An 18,677-nucleotide genomic window follows, 5' to 3' on the forward strand; every position below is an offset into this window, starting at 1 on the left:
TGTGTGTTTTGAATCAATGGAAATAAACCACGAGCCATGAGGGAGATGATAAAGCGCCGACTGTTTAGTTTTCTGGCAGTGAAGTGACTCTGAGCGGAGGGGTCTGGTAGCCGGGTGAGTATCGTCTACTAATCCAATTCAACCAGTCCAGTGTTTCTGGAGCATGTTAAAATGTTTCATCGAGACTCGACATGATCGACAGAGTTCACGTCTACAGTTCGGGCTCAGAAACTCGACAAGAGGAATCGGTGAGCTGAGGCTGCTCTTCAGGCCCAGATGGTGACGAGTCTGTTCAGACGAATCGGCCTCATCAATGAACGACGTGTCGGTCTGAAGGAGCGGTGTACATGTCAGAGTCATAATTTAAACATGATGCCATCCAGGGATCCGAAATCTTAACACCTGTCGGAATACGAGGCACACGGATGCATCGTTTTACACTTTAAACCCATTTATATAAATGAGGAAATTATTGTTTGAAACCAGAGTGTCGGGGTGTCAAACATAAGGCCCGTGGGCCAAAGCCAGCTCGCAAAACGGCTCCAATCCACCCTGACAGACCATGAAGCAAGAGATACAAATGTAAAAGAAAACTGACACATTTCTAAAGAGGGGTGGACCCAGCTCGATGTGTCTGACGCCGACTTGTCTTCATAACAGGAAGTCTGTTTACATACATGACACAAACTAAAAACCCTTAAAAGGTGTGAGGTGAAATTTTCTTTATTCAAAAGATGTAAATGATTTGACCAATTAAAAATATGAAACCAGCTGCACAGTGAACACATCCAGCTTTTTGTCAGAAACATGAAAATCACTATTTATTCTTATAAATGTTACTTTTTTCTTTAATGGCAAACAATCGTTTTGCTTCCAAATCGGCACTTAATGACGTGAAACGGTCCAAACTCTGCTGTGTTGACCTCTGAGCTACACATGGACTACTTCAGTATAACGACTGGCCCTCATACAGCAGATGGAGTGAAGGAAGCGTCTGTACATAGCTGCTCTATAGAGTCCTTCAACAAAACTACACATCCAGAACCAGAACCAGAACCACAGCATCTACAAGTCATCAACAGGACGTCTGTAATCGTGTGTAAAGTTTAAAAAAGACAAACACCCCCCCCCCCCATTTTTTTGTCCAAGGTTGTGGGGGGAAGCAGACTCTTTACTGTGAAATATAACATCGCTTCCTCTAATTTCCAATAGACGGCTATAAAGAAGAGATGAGTTTATGAATGGAGGCTGTCGTAAGGTGCGCAATCCAACCCAAGACGCTTGGGTCCTTCAGTCTCAGCTGAGAGGAAGATGGAGGTGGGTGGGGTGAGTGAAGCCCCGCCCCCTCCCGTCAGTCCTGTCCTCTGCAGGAACATGTAGTCCTCCGACGGCTTGGCGACGCCGCTGTAACGCCACCAGTGATTGCTGAGCTTGACTGCGACGCCACACGGCCGGGTTCCAGGCCGGGTTCCACCCGCAAAGTCGCAAATTACATGTTTACCTCGGCGCACGCAGCTTCTCCGATTTTATTTTTATAGCGAAACCAGAGGGTGGCTGATTTTTTTTATTTTCTTCCTCTTCTCCCACCGCCCTTCGGAGGCAGGATTGTAATTTGCGTGGAATTAGGTGGTCGACTCGGCGACGCCAGAATCCCAGGCTTGTTCTTCTGGTGCTTGCTAAATGTCTCGGTGTCTTGTGGAGGGAAGGCCGGGGATGAGTCCAGCTGTGTAAACAGCTCTGACATATTCCCCCACTAATGCGCACAAAGCCTCGACCCAGCAGGTTGGACGCCCCCCCCCCACCAGTACATACCTCTTCTTTCTCCCGTAACCCTTCATCATCCATCATTAGATGTGGCGCTCTGACCGCCGTGACCTCCGGCTCCCCCCGCGAGGGTCCGTCCCAGACTGACAGCCCTCAGCTGTCTCGTCCCCGTTTGGTTCCGCCGCTCCAAACATAGCGGCGCCTCCTTCACCGTGTCATCGTGTCCGTCTCCACAATAAATACCAGTGAATAAATACCATAAAAACACACAGGAAGTCTGAGGCGCCCCTCCGTCTTCCGCCGGCCCAGACCCGAGTCCGGCTGGTTCACCAAGACCAGCTCCCCGTCGGATCCGACGTGGATCCGTCCAAAGCACTGGACCGTTTCCGCCTGTGCATGGAGGCGTCTGGACCGGAGCTCCTTCAGTTCCCCGTCGAGTCCCAGAGTTCAGAGAACGTTCGGAGTTCATTTTCATCCATGTTTTACTCGAAGAGTTAGAAGTCTTTTGTTTACTGAGTTTGTCATCTACACTAAAGCAGGGTTGCTGGTCGCTTTACCGATCGCCCCTCCGGTTCTTCTGCCCGTTCCTCCCCGAATAATCTTCCAGAAAAGATGTTTTGACGTGCGCGCCTCGCCGGCGTCTATTCATAGATACACTAAGGACAGCTACTCTATAATGGGCGTTACTATGGGGGGAGTTATTGTCTGGCTGTAATGAAGGAATGTAGGTTGGGCGGGGTCACGCCGCTAGTCCTTGAACTTGTGCGTGTCGCCGTAGAGCCACCGCTGCGGCGGCATGGCGGCCTCGTTCAGGTGGTTGCACTCGTCGCTGCACTTGCAGGACTGGATGAACATGACGGACCTGCTGAAGCGCTCGCCGTCGGGACAGGCGAAGCTCACGCTGGCCGTGCGGGTGCGGCGCGGCGAGCAGCAGCGGCCGTCCCGGCACACGCCGCAGTAGTTGGGCCTGTAGAGGCGGGTGCTCCGGCAGCCGGCGTAGGACAGGCGGTGGGGCTCCGGCGCCTTGTGGGTGCGAGAGCACTTCCTGCCTCGCTGTGGACGGAGGAGAGCGAACCAGTGAGAAAAAACAGTCAACTACAGGGTGTCTCAAAACACTATCGGAACAAAATCATTCAACGCAGTGTGAGCGAAATAATGCAGGAATTTTAATTCCAAGACTTATCTGTAGAAAAGTCAAATTTATCATCAGAGCGTAAAATCTGAAGTCTGAATTGACCGTCCAGGCGCTGGGGCCTTGGCAGCATCTCGTCTGGGAAGCGTTGTTCTTGATATTGACGTGGCCGCAGAGCAAGAAGTGTGAACCAAACATCACCAAGACGGTTCGATTCTCTTCCATCACAACACGTCTTTCTGTGTCGCTTCATGCTTCAGCTGCATCCTGTATCGCCGTCGATCCTTCGTCTGGATTTTTTTTGGGAGTCTTTCCGACAGAATCGCTCACGGCTTTCACTATGTCAGAAGTGTGTTTCAGCCTCCTTCTTGAGATCATTTACTGATCCCGTGGCTTGAAAATTTCATGCTCAGTGATAAATTTGACTTTTCTGCAGATAATTGTTGAAATAAATTTCCTGCGATATTCCGATCGCAGCGTTTTCAAGGATTCTGTCTCCAACTAAATCGTGACAGAAACCATCTTTTCCTCTTTGATCCAACACATTTTGACTGATGTCATTTTTAGTGTCTCCTGTCTGTAAATCTGAAGATTAGTCAGCAATATGGTCGCATTATGTCCAAAAGTCGATGGATTATTTAAATTGGGCCTTGTTTAGATGCCTGAAAAAATCCCTGTGGTCATTGCGGACATTTCTTTTTCTGTTTCTCTTCTTTTTGTTCTTTTTTTTCCTTAATAGGAAATCCATCAGCTAATACCAAAGTCATGATGTTGAACTGTTTGCGTGTCTCGGTCACAAGCGAGCGGTTGACTCAAACGGCGGAGGTCGGGTGGGGGGGGGGGGGGGGTGGGGGGGGGGGGGGGCACGTCTGTCCCGTCACGGCCTTTAAAAACCCAAACCAGTCACGCTCCTGCAAGCTATTCTGAGTTTATAGTGTTTTTCATGAAGTGCTAAGAGGACGGCTTTTCTGGGAGAAGTGACTGATTTGGTCAAATGAAATGAGGAGCTGGAAGCTCTGTGGTCGACGTGCTGCCGACGCTCTGCTGCCACTGAGCCCTGCTTTAGCCTCGGTTCAGTTCAGGCTTCAGACGAGAGAACTACTAATTCATTCATTCACAGATCTCATTTTGAACAATATTGCAAAAGAAAACTAAATGTAAACATCTTAATGTTTTTCTGAATTGCTTCAAGAGGAATTCTCGTTTATTTTCAGCTTGTTAAACTTCCAGGAATATTGGACTGTTGCTCCAGTTATCATTGGCAGATTTTCAAGACACTAATGTATATTGGTTGGACTGTGAAATAAATCTTAAAGCTTTAGTAAACATTAGCTACGTAGCGACGTTAAGACTTCAAAGTGAGAAACACCTGACGGTTCCTGCTGCGGTTTAAGCTTGTCGAGTCTGATGGATGGGTCGAGTCGCACCATTAGCTGCAGGACGCTCTCTGGCTCTCTGATCCCGGTGGACCAGCGCCGCCCTCTCAAAGGCAAGTTTGGAGCCGCTTGAAAGCTCAGCGGGATCACACGGAATCAGAGCTGCCACGAGGCGACAGCGAGCAGCTCGTTCATCATCCGAGACGAGAACATTCAAGTACGACCACCAGCAGAAGCAGAGGTCAGGACAGCAGAGGCGGCACGCCGGCAGTAGTTCAGGATTGACACTGACACACATTAACGCCCACAGCCGCGCTGCAAACGCCGAGACGCTGCGGCCAAACAGGTGCATAACAGCCCATCATCCTCTCCACGAGCGGCTCGGCGTTCCAGAGAGCGCCGCCGCCGTGGGCGAATCAAGCGCTCTTCAGGTCGCACAGCGCGCCGCCGCCGCCGCTCCGCTGCAGCTGTGGGCCGCAGGGAACGGCTCCAAAGCAAAGGCCCGCAGTCCGACGGGAGGACAGAGTCGTTCTTCTCTCTCACGCCTCCGAAACGTTTGTGTAAAACTGGTTTGGATGTGTTATTTATAAAGAGCCACAGCTGCGGTTTGCAGCCATTTACAAATGAAAGCTTTGGACAAACAACGGGGAAGTTTTCAAAGCGATCAAAGAGTGTAATGAAAGTAGGTTACAGGCTCATGAAGAGATCCCTGAGGGTTCACCCCGGGTCCCAGGAAGACCGGCCACCTCCAGTCCGACCCGGGAAACACACTGTGTGTCACTCCATGAAATCAGACATTATGATAAACCTCCATGCTGGACTGGTTTCAGAGTCAGTCAGTCACAAACCCCGTGGAGTTGGTCAATCATTGATAGTCGTCTTTATGAGCGTCTGATTGCTTGTTCCAGCGGCGTTGGTTAGGGCACTAACCAGATGTAGACACCTTTACCCGCATGTGCAGACAGGAAGTCGAAGCTGTAACTCTGATCATAAAGAGAAACGAAGCAAATCGCTCAGCGCTTATAACCCGTCCCACAGCTGGACCAGACCCTCTGCTACGCTACGACCCTGCTGGGGGAGCCAGGAACTTCAGGGTGTTTTTCCTTGACTTAGGCCAAGTTTACTCAACAATTTAAACGAAAAAGCACCAATTTTGTTTCAGTAAAGTTTGACGTTTACAGGAAAACGGCAGAAACACTGAACTTGTTGTGTAAAATGGGGCTTCAGTGGAGCAGTTGGGTTTTTCCTCTGTGAAAGTGCACTGAGATTACTACGTTGTTATTGGCACGATATAAATAAACTGAACTGAATGAACAGTCTGGATTAGGAGCTCTCTGGGGGTTCTTGCCTTTTCACCGAGGAAGACAATAATCTGAGTCTGAGCTTTGTTGACACTGTGAGGAGCGTCAGCCAGAGTTAAAACTGCCCCAGTTTTTTATTTTTATGTGAAGGGTTGAAGGCAGTTTTATTGTTTTTCTTTGAGACCAATCCAGAAAGATATTTCCTTTATTGGATACTGTAGTGATGGACTTTAGACTTGGAGAACAGACGGTGGAGCAGATAGTCTGACCACGAGCAGCGAACAAACTGGACAACCACAAAAAACACTAAATATTGAGTTGTCTTTGCTGTTTGTTAGCTTCCACGCTAGCTGTGATTTCTTTCCTTTCAAGTGTCGTCAGACGAGCCTGGTGTGTGTGTCCGCCCCGCTGGGGACGTTTCCCACTCAGCAACAGGACCGTGAATAGACGGAATGGACCGGAAAGGGAACTTCAGCTACTGACAGATTCAGCAGCGGTGTGGGGGTGGCGTGGGGTGGGTGGAGGGGGGGGGGGGGGGGGGGTGTATACATGCCATGATATTAATACCAATCTGACCCCTCCAGAGCAATTCTTTCCTGAATCTATTTAGCGCGCTGTGTGGCCGTGTGGCCAAGGGCCATTAGGCCGTATATGCCTTCATAAGAATCTTAAAAGCACTGAAGCACATTCCTCACCTTAACGGGGATGGACATGGAGCTGCAGGGCCGAACGTTGCACAGGCGCGTCTCCTTGATCAGCTTACACCGGGCATTGTCATTGGTAACCCGAGAGGAAACGCCCATCCCGCAGCTCCGGGAGCACTGGGACCAGGAAGTGGTCTGAACCACACACTGATCTCCCACCTGCCTCCAGGCTGGGACGGATGAAACACACAGGGAGGCACACGTCAGGAAGATCGGCCGAAAAATTGGAAAGAAGCAAGAGAGGCGAGATCAGCGAAAGTTCACCCGGAGGGGGGAAAAGTGGCCATCGGGAGCAAGAGGGGAAAGGCAGAGGCGCAAAGCACACTGGGCTTATTCAGCCGACAGGCAACACTGACGCATAGAGAGGGCGATTACAGAGAGGGCCGAGCTGGGCGAGAGAGGTATGTGCTGTGAGGGAGGAGAGAGAGGGAGAGCACCTCTGGTGTGCAAGGAGCCAGTGGAAAACAAGCCTCACATGAACGCCAACGCGCAGCCGCCGCTCACACTGAGGCCGTTTGTAAAACGGCTAAAACACAAACACGATGCTTTACTGCGCGGAGGAAACAGGCGGCGGCCTTCAGGCGGCGCGGCGGCGCGGCGGCGCCCGCCCTCACCTGCCAGGTGCTTGTTTCCGCGGGGGCGGTCCCACTTGCGGCCCACCTCCAGCAGCTCGTTGCCCAGGGTGTCCTTCTCCTTCTTGGGCTTGTACGGGAAGAGCTTGCGGAACGGCTTGGGGTAGGGCTTGGGGTACGGGTAGGCCGGGTAGGGGATGAAGGGGTAGGGCGGGTAGGCCGGGAGCTGGGGCCGCCGGTGCGCCGGGGGCACCGCGGCGGCGCCCTTGTGGCAGTCGACGCTGAGGCAGCACTGGCCCGGCACCTTGACCAGCTGGGGGGCGGGGCAGGACGGGGACGCCAGGGGCACGTGGCTGGGGCAGAGGGGCACGCACCCCACCGCCCCGTCGATGCAGGTGCACTGGTGCTTGCAGCCGGCGCGGAAATTCTCCCCGTTTTGGTAAATACGGCCGTTGTATTCGCAGGAGCGGCCCTCCGCCTTTGCTGAGAACGAGAGAAAAGACAAACGACTCGGTCAGACTCGCAAATTTAGAAAAACCATACATGCCCTCGTTCAGACTCTGGAGCTGGAGTCAAGCTAAGAGAGGCTTCAGAGAGTCTTATGCTCACTCCTCTGGCCAGTTCAGGTCAACAGCAATCAATCATTCATGTCACTGAGCCTAAGAAGATCAATGCAGTCCAAGGGAGAACATGCAAACTCAACACAGAAGTCCCCAAATGTGTCCCAGCGAAGGCTGAGTCTGAGTCACAGCGCTGAACGCTGACTTCCCTCGTCTGCTGGAAGTCTAGAAACCATCTTATTCTCAGTGCCGGGCTACTCAAAGCGCCGTGGGTCCCAGACTCCAGGTTGGCGATACCAACTAGACTTTTCAAATTCTTCCAATTTAATCCCTAAAACTCAAATCGTACAAACAAAAAAATGTGACTTTCGATTCATTTAGACTTCATAGCTCTCACAGCCGACTCAATAATCTCAAGTCTCCCCTTTAGATGGCGCAGCGTTTGGATATTTCACTCCTGATATAAAGGGAATTCAGGAAAGCAAACACACATCGTGAGGGGAGGCTTGCAACGAAAAGCATGTTTTCTGTGTCACATGTGTGTATTCCAGTGGAGAGCGGCTCAGACACACTATCTCCACGTTCATGAAGCAGCCCCTCTATTCTTAGACCAGAGGAGAGTTTTGACTTGTTTACAGTGTCTGACCCCTGCAGCTCCTCAGTGGGACTCCCCATACAACCCCCCCAGATACCCCCCCTCCCCTCCCTGGATATAGAAACACCCCCAAATAAACACACGCATAAAAATACCAGTGTGTGTGCATGTGTGTTTGTGCGTTTCGCGGGGCTGTTTGTGGACACACTGAAGTACTTATATAAATCCTGGAGTTGGCTGGGTTTCAGTCGCCGCTCTTGAAGGTGCTCTGTTTTTGAAACGTGGCACAGGCTTCAGACCTCAACCCCCCCCCCCATCAAAGAGAAACCCCAGCCGCCTGGCTCGGAAGCCCGATCCTCCACCCTGAAGTTACACATTCCCTCACTCAACCCTGCCCAAACTAAACCCAAAAACACCTCAGTAACCCCCCAACCTCTGCCCCGCCCCCCCACCGGGTCCGTACCCCTGCAGATGCCGTGCGTGCGCCCCACGTCGTTGCCGTAGTTGCACTCCAGGCCTTTGTGGTGGTCGCAGGGCCGGCCCTCGTAGCAGTCCTGGTTGAGCTGGGCGGCGCACACCTTGCAGCAGCCGCACCCGTCGGGGACGGAGCTGACCCCCGGGGGGCACGACGGGGGCCCCGCCGGGCACTCACACACCGCCGGACAGTCGGCCGTCACCTGCAGGCAGACGGGACACACACTTCAGCTGGAGGAGCTGCTTCCTGTCCACTGTGAGACCCTCGGCTCATGTTCCTCAGATCAGAGAAATTCCTCAGTGTGTGTGTGTGTGTGTGTGTGTGTGTGTGTGTGTGTGTGTGTGTGTGTGGCTTAACTATCGCCTGAATACTCAGCACTGTCCCCGTCCCCACAGGAGTATCTGTAACCCTCTGTCGCCTTCCGCTTGGCATTCGCCTGGCGAGCGGGGATGAAAGGGACGTTCACTGAGCCCACCTCCCACCTTCTACAGCTTTTGTTTCACACACACACACACACACACGAGAAGCCACTCCAACACACCCCAGCAGGTATTCAGATCACAGGGAACTGCTGGGAATCGGCCACACTGACAATAACGGAACGTTTTCGGGACAAAGCGTCACTGGAGCGGCTGGTTCAGCCGGGCTCAGACTGACGGCCACTGCTGATGTTCGGGAGCTCACGGAGGCGGTTTGCTTATTTATATCGTCACTGGAATAACTGTTGGGTTTTATTGCTGCATCTTAACTTTTGGCCCACAGGAGCAGAGAAACGCGTACAGGTAGTTTTTCCGGTCAGAAAGAGTCTTAATCCACAGAAGTTCAGTACAGATGAGAAAACATTTTGCTGTTTCATCCATAAATGTGAATTACGTGGCGGACAATGAGGATCCACACCCCTTCTCTCTCTGAAACACCTCGTTAGGATCCAATATGAATTCCAATAACAAACTAACACCAATTATATTTCATAATATTACATCCAAGAAGCTCCAACACAGCATCCAGGGTGAAAAATCATTTTCTCAACTTTTTTAGTGACAACGTTGCCAATTAAAATGTGTCTCTTTGTGGAATAAGTATGTGTAGACAAAAAAGTAGAAATAAGCTCCATAAATCAACCAGCAGAATAAGCCAGTTATTATTCATTCATTCATTAATCCAGTATAAATATGAAAACTGTTCTTTTAACTGGTGATTCTTCTGATGATGGAAGCTTCAGGTGACAGGTTCAGTCATGAAATAACATTTATATACAATAAGTATGCACATTTTGAAAATATGAGCTTATAAATTACTCTAACAACCACATTTACACATGAAAGAATCAGGAATGAAATGAAAATTTCATAGATGAGAGGTTGGATGTGTTAGGGAAGAAACAGTTTTTCTTTCAATAGACAAAATATCGTTTTTATTTTGACTTTCTCCTCAAAGTGAAGACTCTGTGCTGCACAACTCCCGGTTCACTGGTGGTCCACGAGCCTCATGTTTGGAAGCCAACATAATAATAGCAGTGGAAACTGTAATAACGAGTTAAAATGTGACTGGCGGGGCTGAACCGAGAGCAGGTCCCGGTATTTTGGCATGCGGTGGCGGCAGTAAGCAGGCTGCTGGGGGATTATAAAGTAAAGTGAGGTACAGTCCGGGCACGTGAGCGTCCAGTCCTCACTGTTTGCATGAAATAAACACAACATGTGTGGCTTCACTCACCAGACCCACCGCGGCAGCCTGCCACACCGCAAATAACAGCAGTATCCCCATGCTGCTGCAGCGGAGCCACGCGCAGGACGAGAAGCAGCGGCTTTCAGTCACCGAGCGGTAAAATCCTGCTTTTTATCCAAACCAGCTCAATAAATCCGCACAGTTCAGGGAAACAAACATCCTCCGTTTGTCCTCCGGCGCTTGGAAATTGTCACCGACCAGAAGTCTGGGCTCCGTTTTTATATGAGCGCCGTTCTTTTTACGGTGGCCACGCCCCCTCCGGAGCGCCTCTGACCAATTAGGACGCAGGCGCGCCGCCAAAGGGGCGGGGCTTGGAGCGCCGGTGGGGAGGCGAGGGGGCGTGGCCAGGCATGAATGCAGTCATTCATAAAAACCGAGAATTACTACATTCCACGGAGGAGCTGGCTTTGGGCTGTTTATTTATTTATGTTCCAGCGAAAATAATATTTTTGATGCTTTAAAGTTCTTTTCACACGCATACCTCTGTCCGGCTGCTGCTTTGTGAAAAGTCAAATAAATATACTCAGCTGCTCGTCGGAGCTGCATTAATACTGGAGGCAGCCATGGAAAACAGCTCGGAATTTCCTTCCAGCTCGGTTATACTTTAGAAAAATACTTTGAGACAAGAGCTGGACAGATGAAGTACAAGCAGAGCGGAGTGTTTCTTGGAGCCGGCTGTGATTGGAGTGATACTCGTGTTGAAAATGATTATGATAATCTCCCGCGCCCACATCCTGCCTGCACCCCCCACATCTGAGGGGTTCCCAGGCCGGCAGCCCCCTCCACGTGAACCCGGCTGCCGGGAGGTTTTTATTGGAGCCTGCGGAGCGGAGGTGAAGGTAATCTTCCTGTCATCCATGGAGACACGCACACGGGAAACCGTGCACCACCCGAGCTGCTCCTTTACGCACACTGCTTTCTCTGTGTTCGAGGCTTAAATACACGTTTTACATCAACGCATCATCAAACATGACGAACAGCTGACAGAAAGCCATCTGTTCCTCCTCCAATTTGTGTTTGTGTAATCAGATTTTTGCGTGCGTAATGCGATCTGTGCGCGCGTAAAGCTGTAATACGTGTGGTTTGTGGATAATTGATTCTGTGCATGCCTGTAAGGAAGGCAGGACAGGTTTGTTTGCCCTCAGTCTAGACTTACAGGTTCATTTTTGTCAGGCTTGATCCTATCTGGATCCTGTAACGTTCAGTCAAGAACTCACTACCGGAGCTGTGTTTACACGGACACAAATGATCAGAATGACAGAAAACGCTCCGTGTCCTGGACGACTGAGTTCATTTGGAAATTGTAAAGATGTTTTCTGACAAAATCGTCCAGTCTTTATATGGCGAAGCACTTTAGATTGTTGTGCAGAACTGTCGCATGTCTCATCCAAAGCAAGAACGTCTTTCCAGAAATAAGGTGAATGTCCTGATAAGGTCATCCAGGAGTCGCATGAATGAGAACAAACTTTATTGGAAATCAGTGCAGCCTATGAAAACGTAATATTATTCCAAAACAGTGAGAAAGTAAAAACAGAGTCTTCAGAAGAACATTTCCGGAATTTGGAAGCCATTCAAAACAGAAACATTCTGTGTGTAACCTTTACACTGGACTAACTACCAGGTCAAAGGTCAGAGGTCAATGTATAAATACATTTAAAGGAGTCTCCTCAGCCGACAAACCAACAGCGAGAAGCATGAAGGAAGCATAAAGTCTCAAAGCTTTGAATGAAAACTTCACTCAGATGTGTTTTCTCTCATGTTGTCCTCTAATGTCTTTGGGTATTTGGATGTCAATTAGGAAATTAAATAAATCTAATTATTTTATTTTAGAATAATACTTTATATTGATATATGTCACAGTAATTGACATAATTTTGCCAATTATCAGTGGATTTATTTATCTTATACTCATTAAATTCTTAATTTATTCATTTCTCTAATTATGTAATTTCTGTCCTGTTGTTTTTTATTATTGAAATAGTTGCCAGGTTAATTTTTTAACACTTATTATACTCATATTTATACACATTAACCTCAGAATACAATTTTAATAGAATTTTCTAAAGAAAAAGAGTTTTTTTTTAAAATGATAGTTTTACATATATATCAGTCCTTTTCTAATCATAATTGTTTAGGGTAATAAATGTGGATCTAAAGTAGTTGACACTCTCCATACTGCTGTAGTATGAAATGTAGGTTTACTTCTCAACTTTAACTCCATGTTTCTGCTGACTGTTGTTTACCTTTAAAGCTTCTCTCCAGACTGTATTGTCCGTGGTTTTTTAGGGCAGTGAGGCCTGAAAGGTTTGAATCCCAGCGAGGGTTGGATCAGAAACGCCATCCGCAGCGGGAGCAAAGGAAATGTGTGTCTGATGGTGAACTGTGGCAACGCCGAAAACCGGAGCAGCTGGGAAACAATATAAACACAAGATAAAAACATAAGTAGCATGAAATGGAAATAGCGAAGTGAAGAGGGCTTCGGTACAGCTCCTCCTCGCTCCGGGTCTGTTTGCACATCAGCAGCTCAAAGCAGACAGAAAAGAGCAAAACCCACCAGCCTGTACAGACGATGTGTTTACCGAACCTCCATCCATCTCTCCGTCGCAGCGGCGGAGGTGATGTAACATCCTCCAGTAAGCAGACAGAGAGTCAGGCGTGTTCGGGCCGTTTCAGTCTTTCAGTTCCATTAACTCATCCTAGAATTCGTCCCTTCCCACTTTCTGAGGGACGCGATGAGCAAGCAGAGTTTTCCACCTCGGGCCAGAGAGGAGGCATTCATCCTGCGACTCCCGGTGACCTTTCCGGTCTGCGCCGACCGACACATCACGGCTGGGGTGACACCAGAGTCGGTGGAAAAACTCTGGAGGAGGAGGAAGAAGAGATGCTGCGGCAGGTGAGAAACACATCAAACCTCTGAAAACAAGCCAGTGGAAAGACGTGGTGACAGACGGAGAGGGTCCGGGACGGCGGAGCGAGGTCAGTGGAACAGGAGCAGGCCGGAGGAGGAGGGGGAGGATGAAGGGATGGAGGGATGGAAGGATGGAGGGATGGAGGGATGGAGGGATGAGAGGACAGGAGCAGCAGCACTCCTCTCACCTGCTGCAGACTCCAACTCTTTCTCTGTTCCAACCAACAAGCATCGTCTCACAGCGTGGAGACGCCTTGTTTTAGGCCTTATAGACAGAACCTGGTGGAGCGAAGTGAGTTTACACATTAAAATCTGACAAACAGGCAGAAAGAACATGTGAGGATCCGGAAACGTGAAGGAAAACTTAAAGTTATCGAGGCTCTGCTCTGTATTTCACCGCTCTGGTCCTTCAGAGAGCATCTTCCTCACACCGACTGACGTAACTTCAGATCACATCAGATTATTTAACCATCATCTGCAACATAATACCAATCGTCCATATCATTGATTATTTATGGGTCAGAACAGACAGAGTGATTCTCTAGAAACAAACAGGAGAGTTTCTGAGAAAACATCAAATAATGAAAACCTGGAGTTCTGTGGCAAAGCTCAGTCACCATGACTCACATGAACCTATATGCTGCGTACCTTTGGCTTTTCTGTGTGTGTGTGTGTGTGTGTGTGTGTGTGTGTGTGTGTGTGTGTGTGAGATACACACATGGTTCTATAGACAGTGGATCACTGAGAGCAGGGTGAAAAAAAAGACGGAGTGCACATGCTGTTCCAAAACAGAAGAAAAGTCGGGGTGAAAGAAAAACAAGCAAGGCGAGGTTGGAAAGGGGGAGGGGCCAGAAAGAAAGGATGAGTGGAGGAGGAGGAGGAGGAGGAGGAGGAGGAGGAGGAGGAGGAGGAGGAGGAGGAGGAGGAGGAGGAGGTGGAGGTGGAGGTGGAGGGGAGGAATTTAAGTCTCAAAGTTATTTTTAAACGAAGAACAGGAACTCTACTGTTGGCTCCCCAAACATTGAAACATAGACCGGCATAAAGCATAGAGCAGCGTGTAGTGTATACACACACACACACACACACACACACACACACACACACACACACACACACACACACAGCTGTCAGGTGTGACACGTGCGTGCCTCCGTGCGCATGCTTTCCCCCCCAGCGCCGCTTGGATTTCAGCATCTGCAGACCGCAGGCTCATCAGGGAGCATCTGGTAAACACAGAGCAGGCAGACGGTTTTACACACAGTGTGTGTACATTTAGTTTCTGCCATACATATATTTACATCTGAACACACACACGTAAATATAGATGTATTGTATTGAGTGTAATTGGCTATAATCAAGATGTGGCGTTCTGTACGGAGCGTCTGGATTACAGGCCAGTGGAGAGAGGATCCAGAACAAGATGTACAGCACGGTTGCCCCCCTCCCACTACCCCCCCACCTCCACCCCCGACTCCCGTCCCCCATCCCCTGCGTCAACGAGCGTCGTTTCCCGGCGACCTTTGACCCCAGGGCTCCCTCCTTGGGTGACGAGGCCGGGCGTTCCCGGCAGGGCTCCAGAGAAACTGGGTCACCTTGTACCTGTTTGTCGGTGAGTCTCGGAGACGAGCGGCCGAGGCAGGGGTCGCCCCCCCACCCCCACCCCACCCCGCTCTCACCCCTCCCCCACTGGCCTCCGAGGTGTCACAGAGAGACGCCTTGTTCTGGACCTCTCCTCCGCTCCGCCAGGGACCCCTCAAAAATCCCAGATATCCCGGCAATTTCCGGTGCAATGTTTATTTGGCGGAAGGAGGGCCGGGGGGCCGCAGAAAGAGCCCCACTCACAAACAGCCCGGAGGGTAAACAGGCGGGGGGGGGGCGACGGGGGGCGGCCGAGCGGTAAGCAGGACTGAGGCCCGTGTGTTCGGCTTCCTGACACACAGATCCCACCTCAGCAGGGACACACAGCACCGCTCTGTTCAGACCCCAACGGCCACAGTCTGATAAACACCCCCCCATCAGCACCCCCCCCCCCCCCCCCACCAGCACCACCAGCACCACCACCACCAGCACCACCAGCAGCAGCACCAGCAGCACCACCCTGTCTGTCCTGCAGACAGCACCCTCTGCTGGCAGGAGCAGGACGCACCTCTAAACCAACTCACCTACAGCAGCAGTATTCCCCAACCAGTCCAGAAATGTGAGTGAAATCTACAAACAGTGATGCACAACTCATAATTTATCGAGGCGATATTCTTTTATCTGGACAGACTGAAAAAAATAAACATTTACTGTAAATTCCGCTCACTGCACGCAAAAACGTGGTTCCAGCGAAGTGGCTTAAACCTTCAGATTGATATAATTTATGAAATATGTGTGATGGAAAGACAGCTGCTGACTCTAAAAGAAAAGCTTTAAGAACATTTTGAGAAAACGGAGTGTAATGGAGTTAAATCTGACTTTTATTCATTTCAATAGAAAGACACTGACAGTCTGCCTTGTATTGACTGATTTTAATTTGATCTTTACTTTAAAAAAAATCTGTTTTTGCTTATTTCGCTCCTTGACCTCCCCGCCTTCCCTTGTACATCATCTACATGACTGTTTCTGAGTGTGACAAGAAGTAAGTAGTTCTTCTGCACATGCTCAGTGCACAGCTACAGCGCCCACTAGTGGCCCGACAGGAAAACTACATCGTTTTCAGCTTTTCTCCAGTTTTGGTGTAAATGGACGTCATTTTTGGTTCCTGTGTTCCTTCCAGCTCCTCGCGTCCTCCTTGGTGACGGAGGCTGCGGCGGGGGGACAGTCAGGGGGCGGCTGGGGGGGTCTGGGTGGATGTAGGGTGGGGGGACAGTCAGGGGGCGGATGGGGGGGTCTGGGTGGATGTAGGGTGGGGGGACAGTCAGGAGGCGGATGGGGGGGTCTGGGTGGATGTAGGGTGGGGGGACAGTCAGGGGGCGGATGGGGGGGTCTGGGTGGATGTAGGGTGGGGGGACAGTCAGGGGGCGGATGGGGGGGTCTGGGTGGATGTAGGGTGGGGGGACAGTCAGGGGGCGGATGGGGGCGTCTGGGTGGATGTAGGGCGGGGGGACAGTCAGGGGGCGGCTGGGGGGGTCTGGGTGGATGTAGGGCGGGGGGACAGTCAGGGGGCGGCTGGGGGGGTCTGGGTGGATGTAGGGTGGGGGGACAGTCAGGGGGCGGATGGGGGCATCATGGCAGATGTAGGGCGGGGGGACAGTCAGGGGGCGGCTGGGGGGGTCTGGGTGGATGTAGGGCGGGGGGACAGTCAGGGGGCGGATGGGGGCGTCTGGGTGGATGTAGGGCGGGGGGACAGTCAGGGGGCGGCTGGGGGGGTCTGGGTGGATGTAGGGTGGGGGGACAGTCAGGGGGCGGATGGGGGGGTCTGGGTGGATGTAGGGTGGGGGGACAGTCAGGGGGCGGATGGGGGCGTCTGGGTGGATGTAGGGCGGGGGGACAGTCAGGGGGCGGCTGGGGGGGTCTGGGTGGATGTAGGGCGGGGGGACAGTCAGGGGGCGGCTGGGGGGGTCTGGGTGGATGTAGGGCGGGGGGACAGTCAGGGGGCGGATGGGGGGGTCTGGGTGGATGTAGGGCGGGGGGACAGTCAGGGGGCGGATGGGGGGGTCTGGGGGGATGTAGGGTGGGGGGACAGTCAGGGGGCGGATGGGGGCATCATGGCAGATGTAGGGCGGGGGGACAGTCAGGGGGCGGATGGGGGGGTCTGGGTGGATGTAGGGCGGGGGGACAGTCAGGGGGCGGCTGGGGGGGTCTGGGTGGATGTAGGGTGGGGGGACAGTCAGGGGGCGGATGGGGGCATCATGGCAGATGTAGGGCGGGGGGACAGTCAGGGGGCGGATGGGGGGGTCTGGGTGGATGTAGGGCGGGGGGACAGTCAGGGGGCGGATGGGGGGGTCTGGGTGGATGTAGGGCGGGGGGACAGTCGGGGCGGATGGGGGCGTCATGGTGGATGTAGGGTGACGGAGGTGGAGAGTTCTCCGGCAGCAGGAGGGGCACATGCAGCAGTGAGTCCGGCTGGCAGATCGGAGGCAGGAAGTGCGGCCGTCTGTCCGTCCTGTGACTCGGTGCGTCTCCTTCGCCGCGGCCCGTCCTCCTCCTCCACCCGGGTCTGAGCTGCTGCTGCTGGTTGTTTACGGTGGTGCTGCTGTCTGCGATGCCCAGGCTGTGCAGCCACTCACACAGCCTGGACGCCTCCTCCCTCTCCGTGACTGATGGCCCCGGGTATCTGAGCTTCGCTGCTCGGCCCACCTTGCTCCTCCTCCTCCTCCTCGGCTGCTGCTGCTCTTTCAGGCCAGGCTCTGCAGACGTCTGGATGGGAGTCTCCAGTCTGGCCCGTCTGCCCCTCAGCCTCTGGCAGGTTGCTGCCGGTGGGCACAGACGAGAAGAGAGGTGTTTGTGCTGAGCGTCGGGGGATAAGTTCGCCCTCCTCTGTGTTTCTGGATCCATTTCCAGAGCGCCGGACACGGCGCCCAGTGGAGCATCGCTGCAGTCCAGTGAGCGAGTCCCTCTCCTGGCCCGACGCCCCGCCGGTTCGTCTGTGAAGCCGTGTGTGTGTGGAGCTGCAGGGGTGTGAATGGCAGTCGGGAGAACGGCTCTGGACCTGCAGAATAAAGAGCGGAGTCGTCGGTGTGGAGGCAGACCGGCCGAAAGCCCCGGAGGCCCGACGCTGCGGAACAGCAGCGGAGGCCGAAGACAGGGAGGGGGTCTGGAGAGTCCTGCATTCACGTCGGCTTCGTCCATCCTCCTCACAGGCAGCCTGCGCACAAAAGAGACACGGCTGAACTTTTAGTTATTGAAGAAACGTCAGGACGAGGGAGAAGACAAAGAAAATATAATACGTGTCCATCAGAGTTTGATTGATTATGCACTCCAGCAAAAAGGATGCTGTCCAACAAAATTGAAGACATCTTGAGCATCAGGGTTTCCCCAAGACTGAGAAACAGTAGAATAAAGTCTGTCTTTTCCACTGTGAGGCGAGAGCACATTACAACTGAAGCTACAACCTTTAAACATAAGCGTGATGATTCCTGTTCTGGTAGAAAGACAGAAAAAGTTAAATAATCAAATCACATCAATCCTGGTAGAAGAGAATCCGTAGACCCCATGCTTCCCACTGTTACTTTTATCCTTCCTGTCCAATCAGGGCTGAAAACTAGACTTTTTTATTCTGAAAGAAAGTATCTGACAAGGGTGAACATGAGAGGAAAAGGTCAAACAAGACTACACAGTAGCAATGGAGGTTTTGGAAGTCAAATGGAGTCTGTACATGAAACAAAAAGGACTGTTTCCTTGAAGAAATCTCCACAGGAAGGTAACTGTTGCGCTGGAAATGGGACAACATCTGCATCGCAGGTTGGGCAACCCCACACATCAGCAGTAGATGTCGAAGAAGGTCTGTAAAGTCCGACAGAGCTGTGCTGATGCCTTTTTTCTCAGAAGTTGTCAAATGAATGTAGCTTTTACACCAAATATTGAAGACAGGAAAAAGAACTTAGACATTCCTACTGAAGCCTGTGAACAAAAACCCTGCAG

General features: G+C 51.6%; 2 protein-coding genes across 2 annotated transcripts; both read right to left on the reverse strand.

Annotated features, from left to right (window-relative positions):
• Window positions 1-1,602: 1,602 nt before the first annotated feature.
• On the reverse strand, window positions 1,603-10,377 carry LOC115387735 (CCN family member 1). Its single transcript, XM_030090573.1, has 5 exons — window positions 10,193-10,377; window positions 8,468-8,681; window positions 6,892-7,332; window positions 6,269-6,447; window positions 1,603-2,817 (listed from the first exon to the last, which is right to left on the reverse strand). Exons 1-5 carry the CDS (start codon window positions 10,241-10,243, stop codon window positions 2,512-2,514), a joined length of 1,191 nt encoding a protein of 396 aa, XP_029946433.1. The 5' UTR covers window positions 10,244-10,377; the 3' UTR covers window positions 1,603-2,511.
• A 1,043-nt stretch (window positions 10,378-11,420) lies between these two features.
• LOC115386932 (extensin-2-like) lies at window positions 11,421-17,089 on the reverse strand. The gene is made up of 2 exons (XM_030089398.1): window positions 16,154-17,089; window positions 11,421-11,429 (listed from the first exon to the last, which is right to left on the reverse strand). Exons 1-2 carry the CDS (start codon window positions 17,087-17,089, stop codon window positions 11,421-11,423), a joined length of 945 nt encoding a protein of 314 aa, XP_029945258.1.
• Window positions 17,090-18,677: the final 1,588 nt, after the last annotated feature.

This window comes from Salarias fasciatus, chromosome 4 (genome assembly GCF_902148845.1).
Source record: "Salarias fasciatus chromosome 4, fSalaFa1.1, whole genome shotgun sequence".
NCBI classification, from domain to species: Eukaryota; Metazoa; Chordata; class Actinopteri; order Blenniiformes; family Blenniidae; genus Salarias; species Salarias fasciatus.

Bases quoted from the DNA above. Each gene is read 5' to 3' on its own strand.
- LOC115386932 (XM_030089398.1), bottom strand. From the start codon at position 17,089: ATGACGCCCCCATCCGCCCCGACTGTCCCCCCGCCCTACATCCACCCA.
- LOC115387735 (XM_030090573.1), bottom strand. From the start codon at position 10,243: ATGGGGATACTGCTGTTATTTGCGGTGTGGCAGGCTGCCGCGGTGGGT. The intron at 6,448-6,891 runs GTGAGGGCGGGC...CATCCGTCCCAG, and splicing joins CGGAAACAAGCACCTGGCAG to CCTGGAGGCAGGTGGGAGAT. The intron at 2,818-6,268 runs GTGAGGAATGTG...CTCCGTCCACAG, and splicing joins CCATGTCCATCCCCGTTAAG to CGAGGCAGGAAGTGCTCTCG.